Consider the following 21,066-nt stretch of genomic DNA (forward strand, 5'->3'; position numbering starts at 1 on the left):
CAACCACCAACAATATGACACTATTTAAAACGTTTTTTTCAGGCATTTTAAACAATGTTTCATATATTGGGCGCCAACAGGTGCAGTTTTTTCTGTTCCAAAATGAAAATGTATTTATGAATGCAGGCAGGGGATGGTACTTATGCATAGGCCCATTTACGGGCTGGTATGGGGATGGTATTTATGCATAGGCCCATTTGCCTTCAGCTTAGTAACTAGAAAAATACTGTATACCTGTAGCATAAATACTTTGGAATCCTGAGAAAGGATGTTACATTATACTTCTTTAGTAAATAAGCCCTATAGTGTAAAGAGGTTATTTCCATAAATCCTTTCCAATACTGATTTGTGAACCATGCATTGTCCCTACACGTCTCCAGCAATATTTGTGTTCTAGCTCCTCAGGTTTATTTGTTTTTTTTTTTATTTCACCCTGAAAGCAAATTGTTAATGAATGCACTGTGTTAAAGTCAGAACAATATTTTTAATGGTTGTTTTATTTATTGCGTTTTATGACAAGGTATGAGCTGATGTCCAGCTGTTGGCAGCTGAATGCCAAAGACCGTCCATGTTTTGATACACTGTATAGAGAGCTGGAGAAAATTTCCAAGAACCTCCCTCCAATTAAGGATCCTGAGGAGATTCTGTATGTTAATATGGAAGATGCCTCCTCTCCTTTGTCTGAAGATTTTGGTGAGTTAGGTGCAGTAGGTGGTCAAGATGCCAAGGATCTTGGAGACGATATTTTTTTCAAAGCTGGTCCAGTCACTGCAGAGGTTCACCACTCCGAAAATTCGAATCGATATGTTATGTGCCCAGCCCATGAGACAACGCGACTTTTGGGGACAACAACATCTACAGATCACCCATCTTACAGCTCTGCACTAGATGAGGGAACTATAGAAGAGGTGATAACTTCCACAGGTTTCAGACAATAGTCCAAGCCAAGCTGCATTATGTTTTACTCTAATGCATATGCACAAACTTCTAGTGGTGAGTTCTAAACACATTTTATAAGGAACTTTCCAGCCATTCCATTTTGAAGGCATTGCCTTTTAAAAACCCACCACTGATCTTTTTGTTTGTGGGGTTTTCTTTTTTTTTACCTGCTGTCCTGGTCATGTGTTGAAGTATTTAAAGTATCTTAGAAGGTTCTGAGATATGATTATGGAGATTTGTGACCAAAGACTGGATGGACCTCCTAACTGCCATGATCAACTTGCAAGAATGTAGCCATAAGTATTTTATTTCTTGACTCAAATAAGTGGACTATTTTGATGCTTTTATATTGACTGTGGTCCTTCTACTTTTAATATTTGGAACATTTTGTATTTTACAGCTTATGTTCGAACCATGAGTTTCATGTGCATTTTGAACAATATTCCTCAACAGTATGGAAAGGAATTGTATGTTAATGTTAATTACTTACTGCAGTCACAGAATTACATATGGGGAAAATATTCTCCAGGCATTCTATTGTGTGGTAATGTGCCTTAATGACAGAGTCATTTAATGAACTAAAGTTGGTTAACTGGGTGTTTGGTTTAAAGGGCTGATGGTTCAGTCACATGTGGTAATATAAAGACGGTCACATGCATAATTGTGTAGGGATAAGCTTCTTAAGGGATCTAATGCTATTGAAATATTTAATGGGTTAACTTATATGCCTTGCGTGTAGTATAGTGACCTAACTAAACTCACATGTATGCTAGATTAAAATATCAGTCCAATGTAGAAAAACAGGGGCTAACTTGCAGCAATATCATTGTATGATATGCAGCAGCAATATCTATGTAGCAGCATTGTGATCCAAAGAGAGTACCATAAAGGAATAACACAGCCTAGTTACAGTGGCATAGAAAAGAAAACAAAACAATAACAAAAGCTAACAGCAATAATGTTATTGGCAGTCATAAACTGTGTAAGTGGATATCAGACTCTCCTTTTCTTTTTATTTTTCATTTGAGCAGACTGACTGGTTACATTACAAACCAGGATATACACACATTTCCGATTGCTGCTCCTCCCATATTGGGAAAGAAAAAAGATACCATACAAATCTGGTTTTGGAAATCTTTCATCATTTGTGGGTCATTTGCTTGACTGCTAACACTATGAAGGACAGTATTATCTTTTTTTAAATGCTAAAATGCACATTTGCACTAGGATATCTTATTTTCATTATAATAATCTACTGCATTCTTTTTGGTATGCATACTTTCATTTTAAAAGGACACCCTCATGTTTATTTCTACTTTCATGGAAGTCACATTGTTCTAGGGAACAGCCAGAATGTTTTTAATTAGCAGTCAGGCAGGTTCTATACAGACATAAAAGGCTGAATTTAATGGACACGTGTCAGGGAATCTGCTGTAAGATCCTACTGACAGTCACAGTTTTGGCTGGTGGGGTGCTATTTGGGCTTCTGTGTCCTTGAAATGCCAGAGCTCCTCTTTCATTCTTGCTGCCAAGTGAGATGCGCAAAATCTGTATATATTATGTTGCTCTTCTCTCTGTCTTAGTAAGAGATGGATAAACTCAGTGGCTTGTAATACACTTCTGTTTCAGATTGTAGTGGGAAGCACAAATATGTATTATATTGCCTTTTTGTCTGTTGTACAGTCATCCCACAGTAGGTGGGTTTTAATGCACTTAAGTTGCCATAATATAGACACTTGCAATTAGCCAGCTCCTCCTCCATGAACACCTTTTCTTTGTCTCATTTGCACCACCTGCAGTAAGTGGCAGACACCCTGTCTATCAGTGTGTAGTTGTGTAGTGGAAAGAAGACAAATTTACTGTATGCTCCCAAATTCTTCTCTCTGTGTATCCTGACAGAACATTCCTTTTTTTAAAGTGCCTTTGAGCCATTTAAATTGCATTGCCTTTAATCATCAGTTACTTTCAGTAATATGACAGAAAAAGCTATTGGAACATCTTTATCATGATTGTCAGAAGCACTGTCTAATATATATTCATCAATTTCATCACAGTGTCTTGCAATAGCGTTAAACTTTTATATACACATAAAACTGTGATTCAGCTAATTTTTCTACCAACAGCCACTAAATTGATGATTTGTGGCTTGGACAGGTTTGGACCACTAAGATTTTGTGCTATTTCCCTGCCATGGTACCAATATACAATATTTATTCCAGAGACCATTCCACTGTTTTGTCAAGCTCAATACTGGCGGATTTGTGTATTCAGTATTTACAAAAATTCTAATAATAATTCATCTTTATTTAAAATCATCCAGTAACTGGATTGTCAACTTTGTATGCATGTGGCATTTGAACTGGTCTAGAAGGACAGGAGTATAGCTGCAGAGTAAAATAAGAATGCTTACTTGGATATTTGTTTACTTGGAGTTTTGTTTTAGATGTACCTTAGCTATAGGTCTGTGCAGGGCCACCATCAATAATCATGGGGCCAAGCCAGCCGAGCCCCTAGGCAACCCAACATGCTCAGTGGGGGAAAGAGTGAAAAGCAGGTAGCAGAAGGCAGTGTGCACAAGGCTTGAGGGCCCGGATTAGGGTAGGCAGATAGTTGTGCCCCCAACCCAGCACTGAATCTGGGGCTGCAGCAACCTGAGCCAGGACCCCCTATGCCGCCCCCTCCTTTGCACTGCGTTAACAAGTTTAATGTAAGAGCAGATAAAGGGGATGGGGGTGGGGCTGCATCACTATTGCACTCTCTGCAGAGCCAGATTTCCCCTTTAAAAAATATAAATTCAGCTCTTAAGGTTGAGAGAGGCGGCTTTTCCTGCCCCGCTTACTGGCCACTCACTGCTCCTGAGGCAACGTTCTCACCTTTCTTCATGGCACGAGCGTCCCTGACTCTACAGTTGCACCCTAGGCACATGGCTCTTCTGCCTACCCTTAGTTCTGGCCCTGCATAGGGCACCTTACTACTAAGATAGGGGGAACCAAGGAGGCCTTTATTATTAGCTAACTGCTCACTTGAGCCCCTTGGGTGGTGGGCCCTGCAAAAAAGTAAAATAAGGCGCCAACAAAAGAAATGTCCTTCCTTGATCTGCCCCAATCGCTCTCAAGTAATGCCAAAACTCCACCTTCACCCCAACAAATAGCTGTACACTCCTCACAAGCCCCCAGCCCTGGGTGTCTGTGCCTGTTGCCATTATTCAACTGCCATTGAATTTAAATTGTTTAATAGTATTGTCTGGATGTTTTACCTGCTGATACACTGAAACAGAACAAAACAGTGTCCACAGAAATGCTGAATATTGCTGAATAATGTATACCCCTTCCATTTCTTTCTAAATGTAGGGTATATCCTTAAAGATTAATTTTGGTTTCTTGTTTTATTCCAAACAATTGTACAATCATTTTTTATTATGAATGTATATACATGTTTTTGTACATGAAATTAAATATATATATTTCTTTACACTTTGCAGATAGAAATGCTTAAACTGTCAATAAAAGCGTATTTTAATCAATTTCTGTCTCACATCGCATTATAACAAATGAAAGATATAAGGACGAGTTTAGAAGAAACAGGGCCATATTGGGCAATGTTTGGCATACAATGATAGGTTTGGGGTAGGGAGATCCCTTACAAACATATAATATGTAGCACATGTAGTCTTTAGTAGCTAACCATTTACTCTTTTGTCCAGTTGCAGAGGTTATGCCATATGGTAATGTGGTCTGGGATTCTTGCAGTGTACTGCTTAGGAACCTTATATCGACATTTTACTGAAGGGAGAAAGGGAATGTAAAATTAAGGCGCCAGAGTTATCTTATGCTGGCCATACATGGTCAAATCTATGGTGGACCAAATTGGGATGATCTGATCATGATGGGGGTCTGCAAAGACCTGTTGGGAAAGAACCATATCAATCAAATCTGTTGGATCATAGTAACATAGTAACATAGTAAGTTGGGTTGAAAAAAGACATACGTCCATCAAGTTCAACCATAATGCCTATATATAACCTGCCTAACTACTAGTTGATCCAGAGGAAGGCAAAAAACCCCATCTGAAGCCTCTCAAATTTGCCCCAGAGGGGAAAAAATTCCTTCCTGACTCCAAGATGGCAATCGGACCAGTCCCTGGATCAACTTGTACTAAGAGCTATCTCCCATACCCTGTATTCCCTCACTTGTACTGAGAGCTATCTCCCATAACCCTGTATTCCCTCACTTGCTAAGAATCCATCCAGCCCCTTCTTAAAGCTATATAATGTATCAGCCAGTACAACTGATTCGGGGAGGGAATTCCAGAACTTCACAGCTCTCACTGTAAAAAATCCTTTCCGAATATTTAAATGGAACCTCCCTTCTTCTAAACGGAGTGGGTTCCCTCGTGTCTGTTGGAAGGACCTACTGGTAAATAAAACATTAGAAAGGTTATTATATGATCCCTTTATATATTTATACATAGTTATGTCACCTCTTAAGCGCCTCTTCTCCAGTGTAAACAGACCCAACTTGGCCAGTCTTTCTTCATAACTGAGACTTTCATACCCTTTACCAGCTTAGTTGCCCTTCTCTGGACCCTCTCTAACTCAATAATGTCCCGTTTGAGCACTGGAGACCAGAACTGAACAGCATATTCTAGATGGGGCCTTACCAGCGCTCTGTAAAGGGGAAGAATAACCCCCTCCTCCTGTGAATCTATACCCCTTTTAATACAATATAATCCAAATTTTTAAGACTGGGTTGGCAGTTTATCAGCCCACCAAATTGGCGGATTATACTTTGGTCAGCTCACAGGTCCCATGTTCTCTTAAAACATTTATGCAGGACTATTTGACAATTCGCCAAAATCGATGCAGCTGCGCATGGGATTCATCTCAAATTGTGTGCAATTAAGCCATTTCTGATGTTCACTGGAATAATTTGCTGTGTTTTTGATGCCCTTTTTTTTGTCGCCACCATGCTGTGGCAATTGACACAGGGTGCAAAATGAACCCCAGGGTTACCGCCTGGCCTACAGGTGGTGGTAGCTCCAGGGTTCCCTTGCGTCAATAGACACAGCAGCACAAGATTCAGAGCGGAAGGAAAGAAGAACTGAACTGAGGAGTAAGGAGTGAATTATGATGCAAGTCCTTAAAGGAGAATGCAAGTCAAAATTTAAAAAGCATACTGCCCAATAGTCCTCCTATTGTTTAGTAAAAACGCCACACTTTTGGCTCACCTAATCAAATATTTACTCAGTCACACTTACTTCACATTTTCTAGAACAGACAGCCATCTCTAAACAGGTATTCTCCCTTACTTTCCCTCCTTGCTTCATACTGCACATGTGTTTCATTCCCTCCCCCCCCCTCCCCTCTGCCAGATCCGCTTCTGATTGGCTGGTGGGCATGTGTAGCTCAGAACAGGAGACAGGATCAAGTTACACACATGCTCAGAGAATAGGAAGGCTGCCGCTGGCACCTACAGGAAGGGAAGAGAGATTTCAGTGATGTCACTGTAGTCTTCACACTGCTGTAGGCTGCCAGCACCATATCTCAGAGAAGCAAGCAGGGATCTGGGAATTTAGATATGCAGTAAGTACTTAAAAAGAATGCCTTTAGACTTACTTTTAATTTATATTAACCTTTCATTGTCCTTTAATGAAAGTGGTTTTACATGCAACTGGCTGCTGCGAAAAATGTAAGTTGGCCACTGCGTTTGCAGATGTAAATGACCCTTTGTGTATCCAACCTGGCCCCAATTCAACTATTGTATATACAGATGGTGACAGTAGATAGATTATGGTCCATATTAGAGCCTTCTGTTGCCTATGTCAATTGAATATGGTTTGCCATCTATAGTAAGATTCTCCCATTGACTCATTACAGTTGTGCCCCTGCATAAAATTTTAAATCGGTTATGATAAGCCATAGAATAAAGTTATGTGTAACAAAAGCACAAATAATTCCCTTTTGACAAAGCTATAGTTATAGTTTAAGAGATACTGACAACAGAAATGAAAACTTTTTTACATCTGTCATAACATTGTCTTTGCATGCTATTTATCATTTTGCCATAAAAGTATTTGCCCAGTGCTTTTACATTCCCTATGTGATCCCCCATGTTCCTCTATGAGGGGCGGCCATATTTGTCCAGCAGGAGGCCGTTAGCATTAGAAGCTATAACTGTAGAGATGTAGCGAACTGGCGCCGCGTTTTTTCGCCTTGGTTTTCCCGCCGCATTTTTCCGCCGCGTTTTATCGCCTATGCATATACATAGGAATAGCTTGCGTTTTTTGGCGTTTTTTTTTACAAAGTATTTTTCAGAGAAATTTTTGCTTGATCCCCCTCCTGCATGCCACTGTCCAGGTCGTGGCACCCTTTAAACAACTTTAAAATCAGTTTTCTGGCCAGAAATGGCTTTTCTAGGTTTTAAAGTTTGCCTTCCCATTGAAGTCTATGGGGTTCGCAAAGTTCGCAAATATTCGCGAGTTTTGGCGAAAGTCCGCGAACGGGTTCGCAAACATTTTCGGCGATGTTCACTACATCTCTATATAACTGACAGGTTGGGAAGGGACAGTCAGGTTTTGGGATTTCAAGTAACAATTACTCACAAAAGCAGCCATATCAGTAAAAAATGATCAACACGACCTATAGGCAACTTTTTATGTAGATTCATATTTTAAAAAGTTGTTTTTTCGTGTCAGTATCACTTTAAGCAGTAGTCAAGGACTGGGCAGTGCTATACGGAGGTGGGAGCCCCCCTGTTTCTCTTCTTTTGCCTTTTGAAAGTGGGGTACAAGTGGATAATCTGGTACCTTCCTTCCAGTAATCCAATGAACAAAAAAATATTATTTAGCCCACTTGTAAGCAAAAAGAATGCATTTATCCCATGAGTTTTGCATGACACAATTCACACCAATTACAATGTTTCAGGAAAGTGTGTTACCCAATCCCTTCCTCAGGTGACTAAAGCAATGTTTGTGACTTTGCCCACAGCAGGAACAATAAGTATAAGTTCAATTGCACAGTGAAATTTGTGGCTTTATTGTGATGTTTATCTGCATGACATGTTCATACATGAAAACTCATCTTTATTACCTGAGTGCACAGACTGCTTTATGGGAAAGCTAGTGTCCCACAGGGAAGCAGTGGATGAACTTCAACTGACTCTACACAACATTCCCATGCATACTTCGTTTTAAGGAGCTCAACACCAGTCGTTTTTAAGTGATCATAAAATATTTCAATCCATTGGATAGATATATGCTTAATGGAGTTATACTACAGGACCACCTTTGAGATCCAGAAATTACGTAGTACAGCATATTAAGACCATTTGTATATTTGAAATATTTACTTATAAGATACGTATATAATACTGTTTGTGGATGTGAGCCATATCATCTACAATGTGTTATTTACATATGTGGAAGGACCCCTCCCTTTCTATTTAGTACTGCAATGTTTTTATGGGTTGGGTACTTTTTATCTATTGTTGGCATTGGTAAATAATAGAGCGCCTTTTAATTTTTAATTTTAACTTTGGTTAATCTGTCTTCTCATTGGAATCACGTAGGGGTTAAATCCATTTAAATTTTTGCATGACATGACATATAAAGGGACACCCTGAGCTCAAATCTTGTATGATTTGTGATACTTTTATCCAATAGCATTCTAAGGTGTAATCAAAAACACAAACAAAAGTCATATAGGCATTTTTTTATTATTTAATTTCTTCATAATGCAAAATTAAAAAAAAGCATTTAATAAAACACTATGGAATTACAGTGCTGATAAATGTGGTAAAGATTAATAGTTCTACAAATATTTAGAGAAAACAATAGAATGCAGAGTTTCTTATGTAAAAGAAACTGCTGTAAATGGAGTGCAAAAAAAGTTAAGTTAAGCCTCAATTTGACCCAACTTGCCATTTGTAAACCTGAATATAAAGTCTGATTTAAGCCTGATTCAACAATGGTTTAAAGACAAGATCATAGGTGATTAAGTAAGCATCATTGAACATAAAGAGCTTTTGATCATTAGGGTTATATGCAAGACTCTGAACATTTTCCATCATCTTGTCCAGAATTATGCTCAGCTGTCCTTCCTTATTGGTATTTGTGTCATACATGTAGAATATCTCTTCCTTCCGAGTATTAAGTGTTCTAGTGGCATAAAGAACACCACAAACCATGAAGGCATTTGTTGCTCCAAGCTTATACTGAGAAGTGGACCAAGTCTTTTCCACTGTTAAGGAGGTGGAATTGAGTTTGCTAATCACAATGTTTCCAGAGTTTTGTTCAGTGGAATAAATTGCCCAGAGTCCATTTTCATCACTGGCTAGATCAATATCTTGCCAGCTGGAGGATGCATAGGAGAAACGGTTATTGAAGGAAGCGTCTGGTAGTGGCTTACGTTCTACAACATTAGTGTCCACACTGTATTTGCAGATGTCTCTGCTGTTGTAACAGTTGTAATACATAGTGTGGTTATAAACTATCATACCCCCACCTTGTCCACAGTTGGTATAGTCAATTTGATTGTATGGCAGATTCTTAGTGAGTATTTTATCTGTAGGGCTTTTGTAAAGCAAGAGGTTATCATATGAAGTGTAAAATCTCACAATGTTCATTATCCGTCCATCAGTTTGCAGAGGAGCTACCCAATGATTATCTTGATTGGCTCCTGGAAATGTGTCCTTACCCCATCCTCCAAACTTGTAGGAAAAACCCAGCCAGTTCAGCTGCACCACAAAAGGTTTACTGATGTTTGCCAATCCTCCATGTTTGCAAGTTCCTATGACAACAAGATAACATGAAATAACTATTGATATTACATTTTAAATACAATTTTAAACAAATGTAAAATTCAGTTTCATTTAGTTTTTTATATTGAAATATATACCACACTGATTTCAAAGTGTACAAAGGTTAAACACCATCTGGTCTCAATAATCCTTTCATATGTCACTGTGCCTACTTCTCTGAGGGTCAAGTGTTAGTTTTGTTTCGTTTTCCTCTTTCCCTGCATGATATGAGCAAACTTGCCATGTTTGCATTTTGTATGCCTGCCTTTTGCAGTGCTTTTGGAAACAGTTTTAATGTCACACACCTCATGATAATACAGGGCTTTCCCTTTAGGGCCCTTCCCTTTAGCTAGTACCCCAGTGCAATTAGCTGGTAAATGATTAAAATGTCCTAATGGCACAATAGGAGTTTTATTATAACATTTTATTCTTAGAAAAAAAGAAACAAAAATTATGACGTTCAAGGAATTGCTGTGAACTGCTTTCCTTATTTTCAGGCGAATACTTTTCCAGTTACCACAAGCAGCATGATACCTGTTGAATATAATGGGAAATTATTTGTGATAATTCACTGCAATTATCTTTGCAGTTTTGGGCAAATAAATGTGGTGATAAAGTAAACTTGTTTCCCCTTAAAGTTGGATACACTACCATAGACAATACTTGGAAATGGGTCAACGTGTAAATGCCATCATATGCCGTATGAATGAGGGCTCAGCAGATCAGGGACTGTAAAAATGTAAAATGTGGCCATTTTGACTACCAGCATGTGAAGCAAAATTGTTCAGTGCTTACCAAGCTTAAAACTGCCAAATGAAGCATTTTATGAGAGAGCAACAAGAAAATTACTAGCAATAGTCAGAACAAACAACATCTTTGTAATTGCAAGAGAAAGACACTAAACAGATTTTACATCTTCTCCAGTATTTCCAGTAGATTAAGGTTACAAGATTACTTGAAAAATCAGGTAAACTGCTACTAAAATGCAATTATAGTCCCAAGGACTACAAGGAAGTAAAGGGACCATGACAGGGCTACGAAATGGACCCAGGAAGAACAAGTTGCAAGGGATTGTGTGGGATGTAGTTCAGTAAGGGATTGGCTAGAGAGATTTAAGTGGGCAAAGCAGTAAGAATTAGGTGCCATTTTTCCTTTGCAGGCCCTCCTGCCCTTTATCGGGGAAATGACGGTAACGGGGGAGGCCAATTGTTAGTCACAGCTATATTGTGTGGGTGTAAAGATATGGAGCTGTAGATTAGAAGTGATGGCAGAAATAGTCTGAGGCTAGGAGTTTCAGAGATTAAGGGAGTTAAAAGGGGAGAGGTAAAGACAATGGGGCTAGCATCAAAAATGTTAATATGTTGGTTAACAGGGGGTCTTAACAAGAGCAGTGGATATTATTGGGGATCCATCTGGATTGTTTTACTCTAATGCTTACTATGTTGGAAAATATAACGTTATTTTTAATTTATGGTTAATAAATTTAGCTACTGCATTTGCAATCCATTAAAGGAAGTGTCTTGTTTAATAAAGAGGGTGATGAGCGGTTGGGCATACAGTAAGTGGGCTTAGACCTAACACCGACCATGTCATGATTTTCAAAATATGCTTAGCTTAAATCACATAAACATTAAGGGAAATCAGTTACAAGGATAACTTTAATTGGTTCTGATGATGTGATACTGAATTAGTAACTAGGCAACAGTGATAATAATAACTAATAATTAAAAGAGGGGAACATTTTCATACCCGTCTGGATTTAAAGAAGGTATTTCCAGCACAGCCGAAATGAATACTGATATACTGTATAAGGTCAGCCTTTCAAGTGGTTAACAGGTACAGGAAGGGTGTAGACTGACAATTATGCCCAAACACTTAAAATATGTTTATTACATTACTAAGTAGGCCTGTGCCTTGGTATATCAGCCTTATTACCAGAACCAATTTTAAGGTTTAGGGGCTGTATGTAGTAACTGTAAATAGTAGCAAAAAAAAAAAAAAAGAACAATTGCAGTAACTAGAGATTGTTCTAACTGTGAATTCACATCTTTTTCTTCTATGTAATGCATTTTATGAGAAATACTGTGTGGGATTAAAAGTGTATCGTAGTGTATCGTAGATACTTTGCTAGTATGGTACTGTATGTTATGTGCACATACAAGATTTTCAGTCCATAACTCTATAAGTTGATGACTTAGAGGGAACATTGTTTTTGAAGTTTTTCTTTTAGCTTTAAAATCTAGCCTTTTAGTAGATCCAGAAAGCAGTATACATTTCATTGATGAGCCTTATATTTATTAGTAGGAAATCATGGCAGGGTTGGACTGGGGGGTACAGGGCCCACTAGGGCTTCTGCCTCAGGCACCCCTGCACCGCCCAATGCCTTCACCCCCTCCCCCCGCAAAGGCCCCCCAACAACCTCCACCCCTCCCCCGAGTGCTCCTAAAAGAAACTTACCTGCAGCACATCGGGGGAGGGAGATAATGGATCGCGGGAGCACCCTGGGGGGGATAGGATCTGGGCCACCGGGGCTCACTGGGTTTTTTTACCCAGTCGGACGCTGAATCATGTTATTCATAATTTACCTGGAAAAGTGCTTGACTCAAAAGGGTGTCTTTTTGACTGTGAGACTTAAAGGAACAGTAACACCAAAAAATGAAAGTGTTTTAAAGTAATTAAAATATAATGTAGTTGCCCTGCGCTGGTAAAACTGGTAAGTTTGCAACAGAAACGCTACTATAGTTTATATAAATGAGCTGCTATGTCAACACGAGGGCAGCCATTGAAGCTGGGAAAAAGGAGAAAAGGCACAGGCACATAGCAGATAACAGATAAGCTTTGTAGAATATAATGGGGTTTTATCTGTTATCTGCTAAGTAAGTGCCTTTTCTTCTGTAAATGGCTGCCCCCGTGGCTACACAGAAGCTTTTATATAAACTATAGTAGTCTTTCTAAGGAAAACACACCAGTTGTACCAGTACAGGGCAGCATTACATTATATAGTAATTACTTTTATACACTTTCATTTTTTGGTGTTACTGTCCCTTTAAGAAAATCAAGTCAACAAAAAGTTCCATGAAACAGCCCTAAAGCCATGAGATTGAGTGCATATGGGCACCCACAATCCAGGTTGCACACTGCCTGCTTTACATATAGGCAAGTTGGTGCTCACCTTTTTTTCACCTATTGTCAATTGCCACACAGAATAAACAACAGTAAACAGTGTAAAGATTCAATTGTATCTAACTACATGTAATTGGAGTATAATAGCTCTGCTCCTACAGTCCCTACAATCAAAGTGTTCTTTTATAGGTACCAATACAAAAATGTTTACGTAATTGGACATCGATAAATGGACACTGACTGGAAGACTCAAGGGCAGCCATTATGCCCTATTAAGATGTGATCAGATGGGATTTAATCTATACACTGTTCAGTGTTCTTCATTCTGTTAGGAACTTAACAAAGGGGAATGTTCAAAACATTGCATCCTCTTGGCTGTATGTGAAAAAATAGGCCAAGTGCAACCTGCTCTGTGGCATGCCCAGAGGTACTAATTTTTTCTGATATCATTACTGCAGTAATATAACTAGAGCAGCCTTAACCAGTCTTGGACAGATCTTAAACTAGTTGAAGCACTCTATAAAGTTCCAGCAAATAATGTACATTCTGACTGGTCCCATTATCAAAATAGACAAAAGCCCTTTACTTACCATAACTGATAGAAGGTTGTGTTGGAGTAACACGGTTCTTCTCACAATCTTCCAGGCGCTTCCGAAGGGCAGCTATCTCATGACGCACAGCTAGCACATTGTTTTTATCATATGACTCCAGATGGTTGACCATAATGGAGATGTTATGTATCTGATAAATAATACACAGTTCTCATCATTAAAACAAACTACATTTATTATATGAGCAAACTGAAAACTAGCAATACAGTAGTTACCAATAACTTAGATTCATATCATCAATAAAAACAAAGTTCAAATTAAAATGGTTTCTTACCTCCTCAAAGAGACTCTCCACTAAAGCACTGGAACCATTGATAGAAAATCTGAGTTGTTCTACTAAAGTTTGCATTTCCTTAATCTCTAGCTTCAGCAGCTCAAAGTCAAGCTCTGTGTAGGAGATGCCTCCCATTTCCATAAATTCAACCTTCTTGGTCAGATTGGTCAGCTTCTGCAGGCATCCTGTTAGTGTGGCCTTGTATTCTTCTATCTATAAATGTTTGGGAGATATGTGTTAATATTCAATAGCAGCACTCATCCCCCTCCCAAAAAATATCAGGATTTGGTGCACATCACATGGTGGCTATGTCCACCAGGTCCTTCAGAAATGTTTGCAATAGACAGCACTCCAGTAAATTCTTCTTTAAATGGCTTTATTGAGTCTGTTACTGCAACCTTATCAGAAAGTACGTTCCACAACTTTACCACCCCCTATGCACAAACTCCTTCCTTAGTTGAAGATAAATTCAGTGTAAAGCAATGCCGCCTTGCCCTTGACTGCCAGTATGCTTACATCATTATTGGGAATCTAGCATACTTTTCTAGGGTCAATTCCTTACAGGGCACTGTATGCAAGGAGTTTGTATGTTCTCCCTGCACTTATGTGGGTAACATCCTGGTACTCTGGTTTACTATCAGAAAGGTTCATTCGCAGCCACAGTGTTTGCAAAATTTGCACAAACTTATTGGTTTAACTTGGGCAGGTACTAATATGAGTATGTATGTATGTATGTATGTATATTTTTATTTATAAAGCGCTACTTATGTACGCAGCACTGTACAGTAGAACGTGGTCATAATCTCTGTAAAATGCTGAGAAATATGCCAGTGCTCTATATACATAAAGGGTAAAAGAAAGGGGACTGATTTTCAGTGGTGATGATTACATTGGATTGTCTTATCCTTGTACCTTAGTGATCTGTTCCTGGACACTGGCACTCAGTTTCATGTTTTCTCTTTCCAGAATCTCCATTCGATCAGCAGGAAAGGTCATATCTGGGACAGTCAAGGAACACTGACAGACTCCATGCTCATCAAGAGACCCAGGAGTTGATATTGCCTGTACAGGTATTGAAGATTGAAAGCAAAATTGAATATTAACATATAAAAAGGCATTAAACAGACCTAAAACATGATAAACATTTATACTAGTCCAGGAACCTTTGGCAACTAACCAGGAGATTATCTAGTACAGTAAAAATAATAAAAGCAAAAACGTGAGATTGACTGTTCTGACTTACTGAACCAGGCAAATGTTTTCCCATAGTATTACATATCCCTGTTAGTTAAATAACATGGTAACATCCTTTTTACATAAATTTAGGTAGCCAATAACTACATTATCTTAGAGAACTGTTTTTTAGAACCATGGCTAATATGGTAGAACTGCTGCATGGTATACTGTAATCTCTACAGATAATTCATCCCCTGCTCTATTTTCTTACCTATGTCACCATTTTAACACACTTTCTATAATTAATATTTATTTTGGTCCCACTGAATAACTTGTCATATTCTTTTAAATAACTCATTACAGGTACTTTATATATCCAAATCCAAATATCATTCCTATGATTCTAGTTAATCTTTTCTGTGACTACAGTGCCCCCTTACAACCCATACTAGTAAACAAAAAATGAAAAATTTCCTCTTTTTGCATTATATATCCCCACATTAGACTTTTTTATTGCTTTACCCTAATTTAACCCCTACTTTCCCCCTTACTTCCAAAACAGTAAAATGACCCCCTAGAATGTCCTATAGCCCCCCCCCCTCACATGCACAAAGAGAACCTAAACTTTTGCCACTGCAAAATAGCCCATGCCATGACACGTTAGAGGTACTTTGTAGCAATACTCACCAGTGAGGCAGCCTGGCAAATCCCCAGAGCAATGATTAGAAGCTGCAGCATTTTGCTCTCTAATCCTGTCCTCTCTGCCTTGTGCCACTAGCAATCCCCTTATAAATACAAGTTTAAGGGGGAGTGTCATCCTGGAAATTCCAATATACCCCCTTCCCATAAACTGTATTTACCCTCCCTCTTCATCTAGTCTTACACACATCCTTCAGGCTACATTGTTTCTGACCTCTTGGGAAATCCCTTTATTTACCTGGGTGTAGTAATCTTGTGCATTCATAGCCCAGGCACAAAATAATCTCCCAGGATCTAGGAGAAATTATTCCATGACAGCACATTATGAGCTCGGTTGTAGTGAGTGAACTGTGACCTAAAACAAAATGATACAGGTAGTTTGGAAGCAAATAAGCCAAAACAAGGAAGCATACAGATAAAATACAGGAAATGAAGTGTTACATATAAAAGTAGAGATAGCAAGAGGGAATAACAAGAGAATCCCACATACAAAGGGCAGTACCACATGGGACAGAACTAAAGCCAATTACTTTACTTTACTGAAAGCTGGAAGCACAATGCTTATGACTGAAGGGGGGATTTATCAATATTCAATCTGCCCCTTAAAAAAATGAACATTCATTTATGGCCAATAATATTGTAAAGCATTGTAGCTTTCTGAATGCCTAAAGATCAGGTTTTCACACACAATATGTATATATGAAGAAGTTTCCAAAATGATACAGGTATGGGATCCCATATCCAGAAACCCACTCCAAATTACAGGAAGGCCATCTCCTATAGAATCCATTTTAAGGACCTGATAAGGAAAAATTTGTTTTCGAGTAATTAATAAGATACACAAATTTTAGCACTAAAAACAGTGATGTAACTATTGTGGAAGCAGACCCCACGGGCGGCCCAGACCGCAGGGTCTGCTTCCTCTACAGCTACTGAAAATATGTGCACTCTAGCAGATGCACTTGCACATGTGAACACGTGGGGAGGGAGCGGGGCATGTAGGCTTTGGTACACCGGAGATGTACCGAAGATATGCCACAGGGGGGCCCGGAAAAGAGGTACCAAAGATATGCTAGGAATGTTATAATTGAAATATAATATAATTCATATATATAGTACTTTCTTTTTCCTTTTTTTAATTAGTCTATAATTTGAATCACCATAACTTAAGTCTCCTAAAGTACAAGGTACTGTTTTATTATTGCAAAGAAAAAGTAAATTATTTTGAAAAATTGTGTACATTTTTTAAATGCATGGGAAATGTCCTTAATTCGGATCTTTCTGGATAAGAGGTTTTTAGATACGGTATCCTTATGGAGCCAAACTCCACGTAAGGTACACACGATGAGTATGTATTTTTTTTGCCATCTTCCTCATACCTAGGTGTTTATAGTTTTTTCTAATTATTGTGACAAATTGAAGGAGAATGATATCATACTGGTGCAGCCTGATGTTTTAGAACATATGAATGAAGAAATGCAGATATAATGCTTTTCATTATGTACACACCTAATTCAGGATTTTATTCCTTTGCCTATGCATATCTTCTATATATAGTGCATTTAAGGCTACTCAAATATCACCTTAGTAGTGACTGTGAGAACAAAAATCTTGCACCTATCTCAAACTGAACCAGTTGTGGTTCCCAGCAGAAAATGGTGTTAAAGAAATGATGTCTGCAGCTGTACGACTTGTTTCTGTCCATAGAAATCAGGGCGAGTGTCTTTTTAACAGTCTTAGAATACATATCTACATCATACTGAAAGTTATTTTGAATGTAAGATACCCCTTTAAGGTCATTTTATATTATTATTCAAAATTTAATTTCCTATGCTGCCAAATGCTGTAATTCATTATTTGAAAAGTGATTCAAAATATTTGAAAAATGAATAGTCTGTCAGACAGATCAGAAATCAATCTTATTACTGATAATTGCTGATAATTCCTATTGTCTCCATGCTTGTGTTTACTGACTTTGATCTATGGAATGTCTTTCCTTATTTGACACACCCTGGGTCTGTTTAATAAACAGCAAATCAGTTCAATCCAAAGGTGTGGAAAACAAGGAAACCCAGCCCTGAAATTAGAATGCTTTTCCTTTTATTCTAGGGATAAACATACTAAGAGGGGGCTTGGCAGGGTTTTGTTTGTGCAAATTCCTGTTGCTTTTGCAATGACATGAGATAAGTAATAGCTGCAGGACATGTGGCAGCCGTAAGTGTTTCTTATATGATTTACAGTTATTTGTTGCCTAAAGAGAAATACAGAAATACACAGTACTTCAACAGCAATATACAGTACATATATTGAGAAAAAGACCAGCAACACCAAGTTTATTACAAAAAAATCAATTGTGTAGGGAAGGGATCTTGTACATTTGCTATTTAAAACAGAACAAACTGCAATGTTTTCATTAGTTTGCACTTTTTTTTATATTTTTGGAGTTTTTAATAAATGAGTACACATTTGTGCTTTTTTAAAAAGTGAGTTTAGTCGTGGTAGAAAAAAAAACATGAAAATTACACAAATACGCATTTTAATAAATCTGCCCCAAGTTGTTGCTCTTACTGAAATACCTAATATGCCATAGCCAGGGTAAGGGTTGAAGAATACACTTCATTTGCAGCAATCATAATGTTGAATTTTCAGGATTCTGTTAATGTTATTGTGGCACTGCTATCAGCACTAATGTTATACACATTTTGTTACTGTCTCTTTTAAAGTATAGTTATGGTAATGAATCTTCTCCTCAGGCACAATCTAGAACGATTAAATAAGCAACCACACATTGCTGCAGGCTACAGGGAACTACATTTATTAAGGGCTTGAAAAAAGCTTTGGCTCTTGTCATTCATTTTGATCTTCTAAAGGATGTAGTTGCCAAAACATGTTTTTTTGCTAGTAACCAAACCCTGGAGGCACTTATTCACACTGACACTGTTTTGCTGTTCCTTTCCCTGTAACACCATATAAGCAACTTTTTAAAGAGGCGGTTCACCTTCCGCTTAACTTTTAATATACTATAGAATGGCCTATTCCTAGCAACTTTTCAACTGGTCTTCTAACTCTTGACCCCAGAAGCAAAACAATGTTTGCTCTGTGAGGCTAGAATATTCTTCCTTTTTATTACTTATCTTTTTATTTAGGCCCTCCTCTATTCATATTCCTATCTCTCTTTCAAATTACTGCCTTGTTGCTTGGTTAAACTGAAGTCTAGGTAGCTGCTGAAATTCCAAATTGGAGAGTTGCTGCACTTTTAAAAGGCTAAGTTATTGAAAAAAAAACACAAATAATAAAAAATTAAAAACAGTTACAAATTGTATTAGAATAGCATTCGCTACATCAAACTAAAAGTTATTGTAAAGGTGAAAACCCCTTTAAATCACAGAATTAGGCTAGTGCCACACAGGGCAGATTCTTGGCCTGCGGAAAAGCTCAGACTGAATATCTGACAATCTGCTATAAAAATCTGCAAGTTGTGCCTGTGTCCGGAAGCATTAATTGGGTCCAGCTACAGGTCTGGGTACAGGCAGACGCAGAGTACTTCAGCAACAAAATGCAAACTCAAGCTGTTTCAGGCTGAGATCGGATGCATTTTCCTGCACCTGGGCCGAAGCAATGGTTCTGGACGCAGGCAGATTCTTGGCCTTCATTTATCCACAAGTTGAGAATCTGCCCTATGTGGCACTAGCCTTGGAAAAAGTGATTTACTTGAAACAAATATCTATTGCTCATGTACTACAAAAGCTATTGCTCTTTTATGTATACTATACAATTCCTTTGCATCAGATTTCTTCCCATGCCATGCTAGCCTTTATATGTTTTTATATCATAGCAACAGTATTATATAGATTTCTAATGGCCAGTATGCACCATTCCACTTTGCTTAGTCTGTCTGGCCAGGTCAGCCTTTAAGGGGATGTGAAAAAGATATGTTAAGATCATTACTGTCTTACAGGATTTATTTGCTGGAGAGATCTGGTCAGCATAGTGATCTAACAAATTAGACTTTAGGTAAAGGAGACCAATACTTAGGAATAAATATATGCAATAATGGTAAATGTGCAAGAAATATTTCAAATTTTAGCTGTATGATGCATGGATGAACCGATATCTTTTAGATATCAGTGAATATCGGTTGACATGGTCGGACTGGGGGGTGCAGGGCCCATACCGGCCGCGTCCCCCAACCTCCACGCAGGGTCCCCCACCCAACGTTCTCCCCTGAGCGTGTGTAAATTTAGAGGAGGAACAGTCGGGCAGAGGGAGAGCCGGCAAGGGCCGGATCTGGGCCGCCGGGGCCAACTTGGGATTTTTCCCGGTGACCCTGTTCGTTGGTTCATCAATCAAACAATCTAGAAAATGTCAAACTACATAATCATTTGTGCACCCCCCTTTCAAATCGTATTTGGCTTGATAGATACAACTTGTACGTATTCACCAAAGCTGAATGATCAGAGAGTAAAACCTGTCAAACAGATAATGACTACGTCTAAGTGGAACCGAATCCGAATTCTAATTAGCATACATTTGCACATGCTAATTAGCATTCACAAAGGGTTAAATTTTAGGGGGAATATGTTGTTGTTGCCCCAACAAGTAAGAAAACTCCCTATAAAGGAACAAGGTATGTTAGAAAATCCCTTTTGTTGTTTTACACCTTGTACTGACACTGAGCAAAACTAGCCCTTACAAATAATGTGCAACACAATCATTGTCTCTATTCTAACACCAATGGCACGCAGTTTATTTGTTTCCTATTGTAGTTCCTCGATCACAGATCTGCAACATGAGAGTCTTCTGTCATTCCTAAACCAGTTTTTAGTATTTACTGAAAATGATTTGATTGTGGAAGATGTAAAGTTTTCCGTTCCCTGACCTAGATAGAAATGTAGTTAGATGTAAGGATGACAATGATATATCTACTATATCTAATTATCTTCCCCTATCCCAAAGAGTTCACTCACCATTCATTCAAGTACACAAGCATCCTGCCTACCCGTTCACCCGTTACCCGTTCACCCGTTTACACTTCATATCCAGACCACTGCTGAATCCTTCTGCTTTCATCTGAGCAATGTTATACTGTATCATACCTCCCAACTGTCCCTAATTCTGAGAGACAGTCTTGATTTTCATTACAAAACCCACAGTCCCTGATTGCTGTTTAAAGCACCCCTGGATTTGAGGGGGAAATTAAAGATGGTTGTTTGTTCCACTGTATGCAGTTTCTTGCAAAAAAATCTGATCTGTCTGCTGACAGGGTAAGCCAGTGCCTGTCAGTGCAGACACAAATATGAGGCTGAAGGCGGTGGATCAGCTTTTCTCTGTTTGCCATTTAAATACTGAACAGCTGCAAAATAACAACCTACTAATGATGTACAGAGATACACATTATAGTTATACTAATAGAAACATGTGCTGCACTGAGAACAACTGGGGAATGAGC

General features: G+C 38.4%; 2 protein-coding genes across 3 annotated transcripts in view; one reads left to right on the plus strand and one right to left on the minus strand.

Annotated features, from left to right (window-relative positions):
• The window catches only part of axl (AXL receptor tyrosine kinase), a 52,001-nt gene extending 47,539 nt beyond the window's left edge, over positions 1-4,462 (plus strand). Inside the window, exon 20 of the mRNA NM_001097188.1 lies at positions 521-4,462. Coding sequence (NP_001090657.1) covers positions 521-938 — 418 coding nt within the window. The 3' untranslated portion in view covers positions 939-4,462. The remainder of the gene's footprint in view (positions 1-520) is intronic.
• Positions 4,463-8,632: 4,170 nt separating this feature from the next.
• On the minus strand, positions 8,633-15,712 carry olfm4 (olfactomedin 4). Of its 2 annotated transcripts, none has more exons than XM_012968462.3 (5): positions 15,606-15,712; positions 14,655-14,804; positions 13,743-13,955; positions 13,448-13,598; positions 8,633-9,724 (listed from the first exon to the last, which is right to left on the minus strand). In XM_012968462.3, the coding sequence occupies exons 1-5, from the start codon at positions 15,654-15,656 to the stop codon at positions 8,886-8,888; spliced, it is 1,404 nt and encodes a 467-aa protein (XP_012823916.2). In that variant the 5' UTR covers positions 15,657-15,712; the 3' UTR covers positions 8,633-8,885.
• Positions 15,713-21,066: the final 5,354 nt, after the last annotated feature.

Source organism: Xenopus tropicalis, chromosome 8, assembly GCF_000004195.4.
Source record: "Xenopus tropicalis strain Nigerian chromosome 8, UCB_Xtro_10.0, whole genome shotgun sequence".
NCBI classification, from domain to species: Eukaryota; Metazoa; Chordata; class Amphibia; order Anura; family Pipidae; genus Xenopus; species Xenopus tropicalis.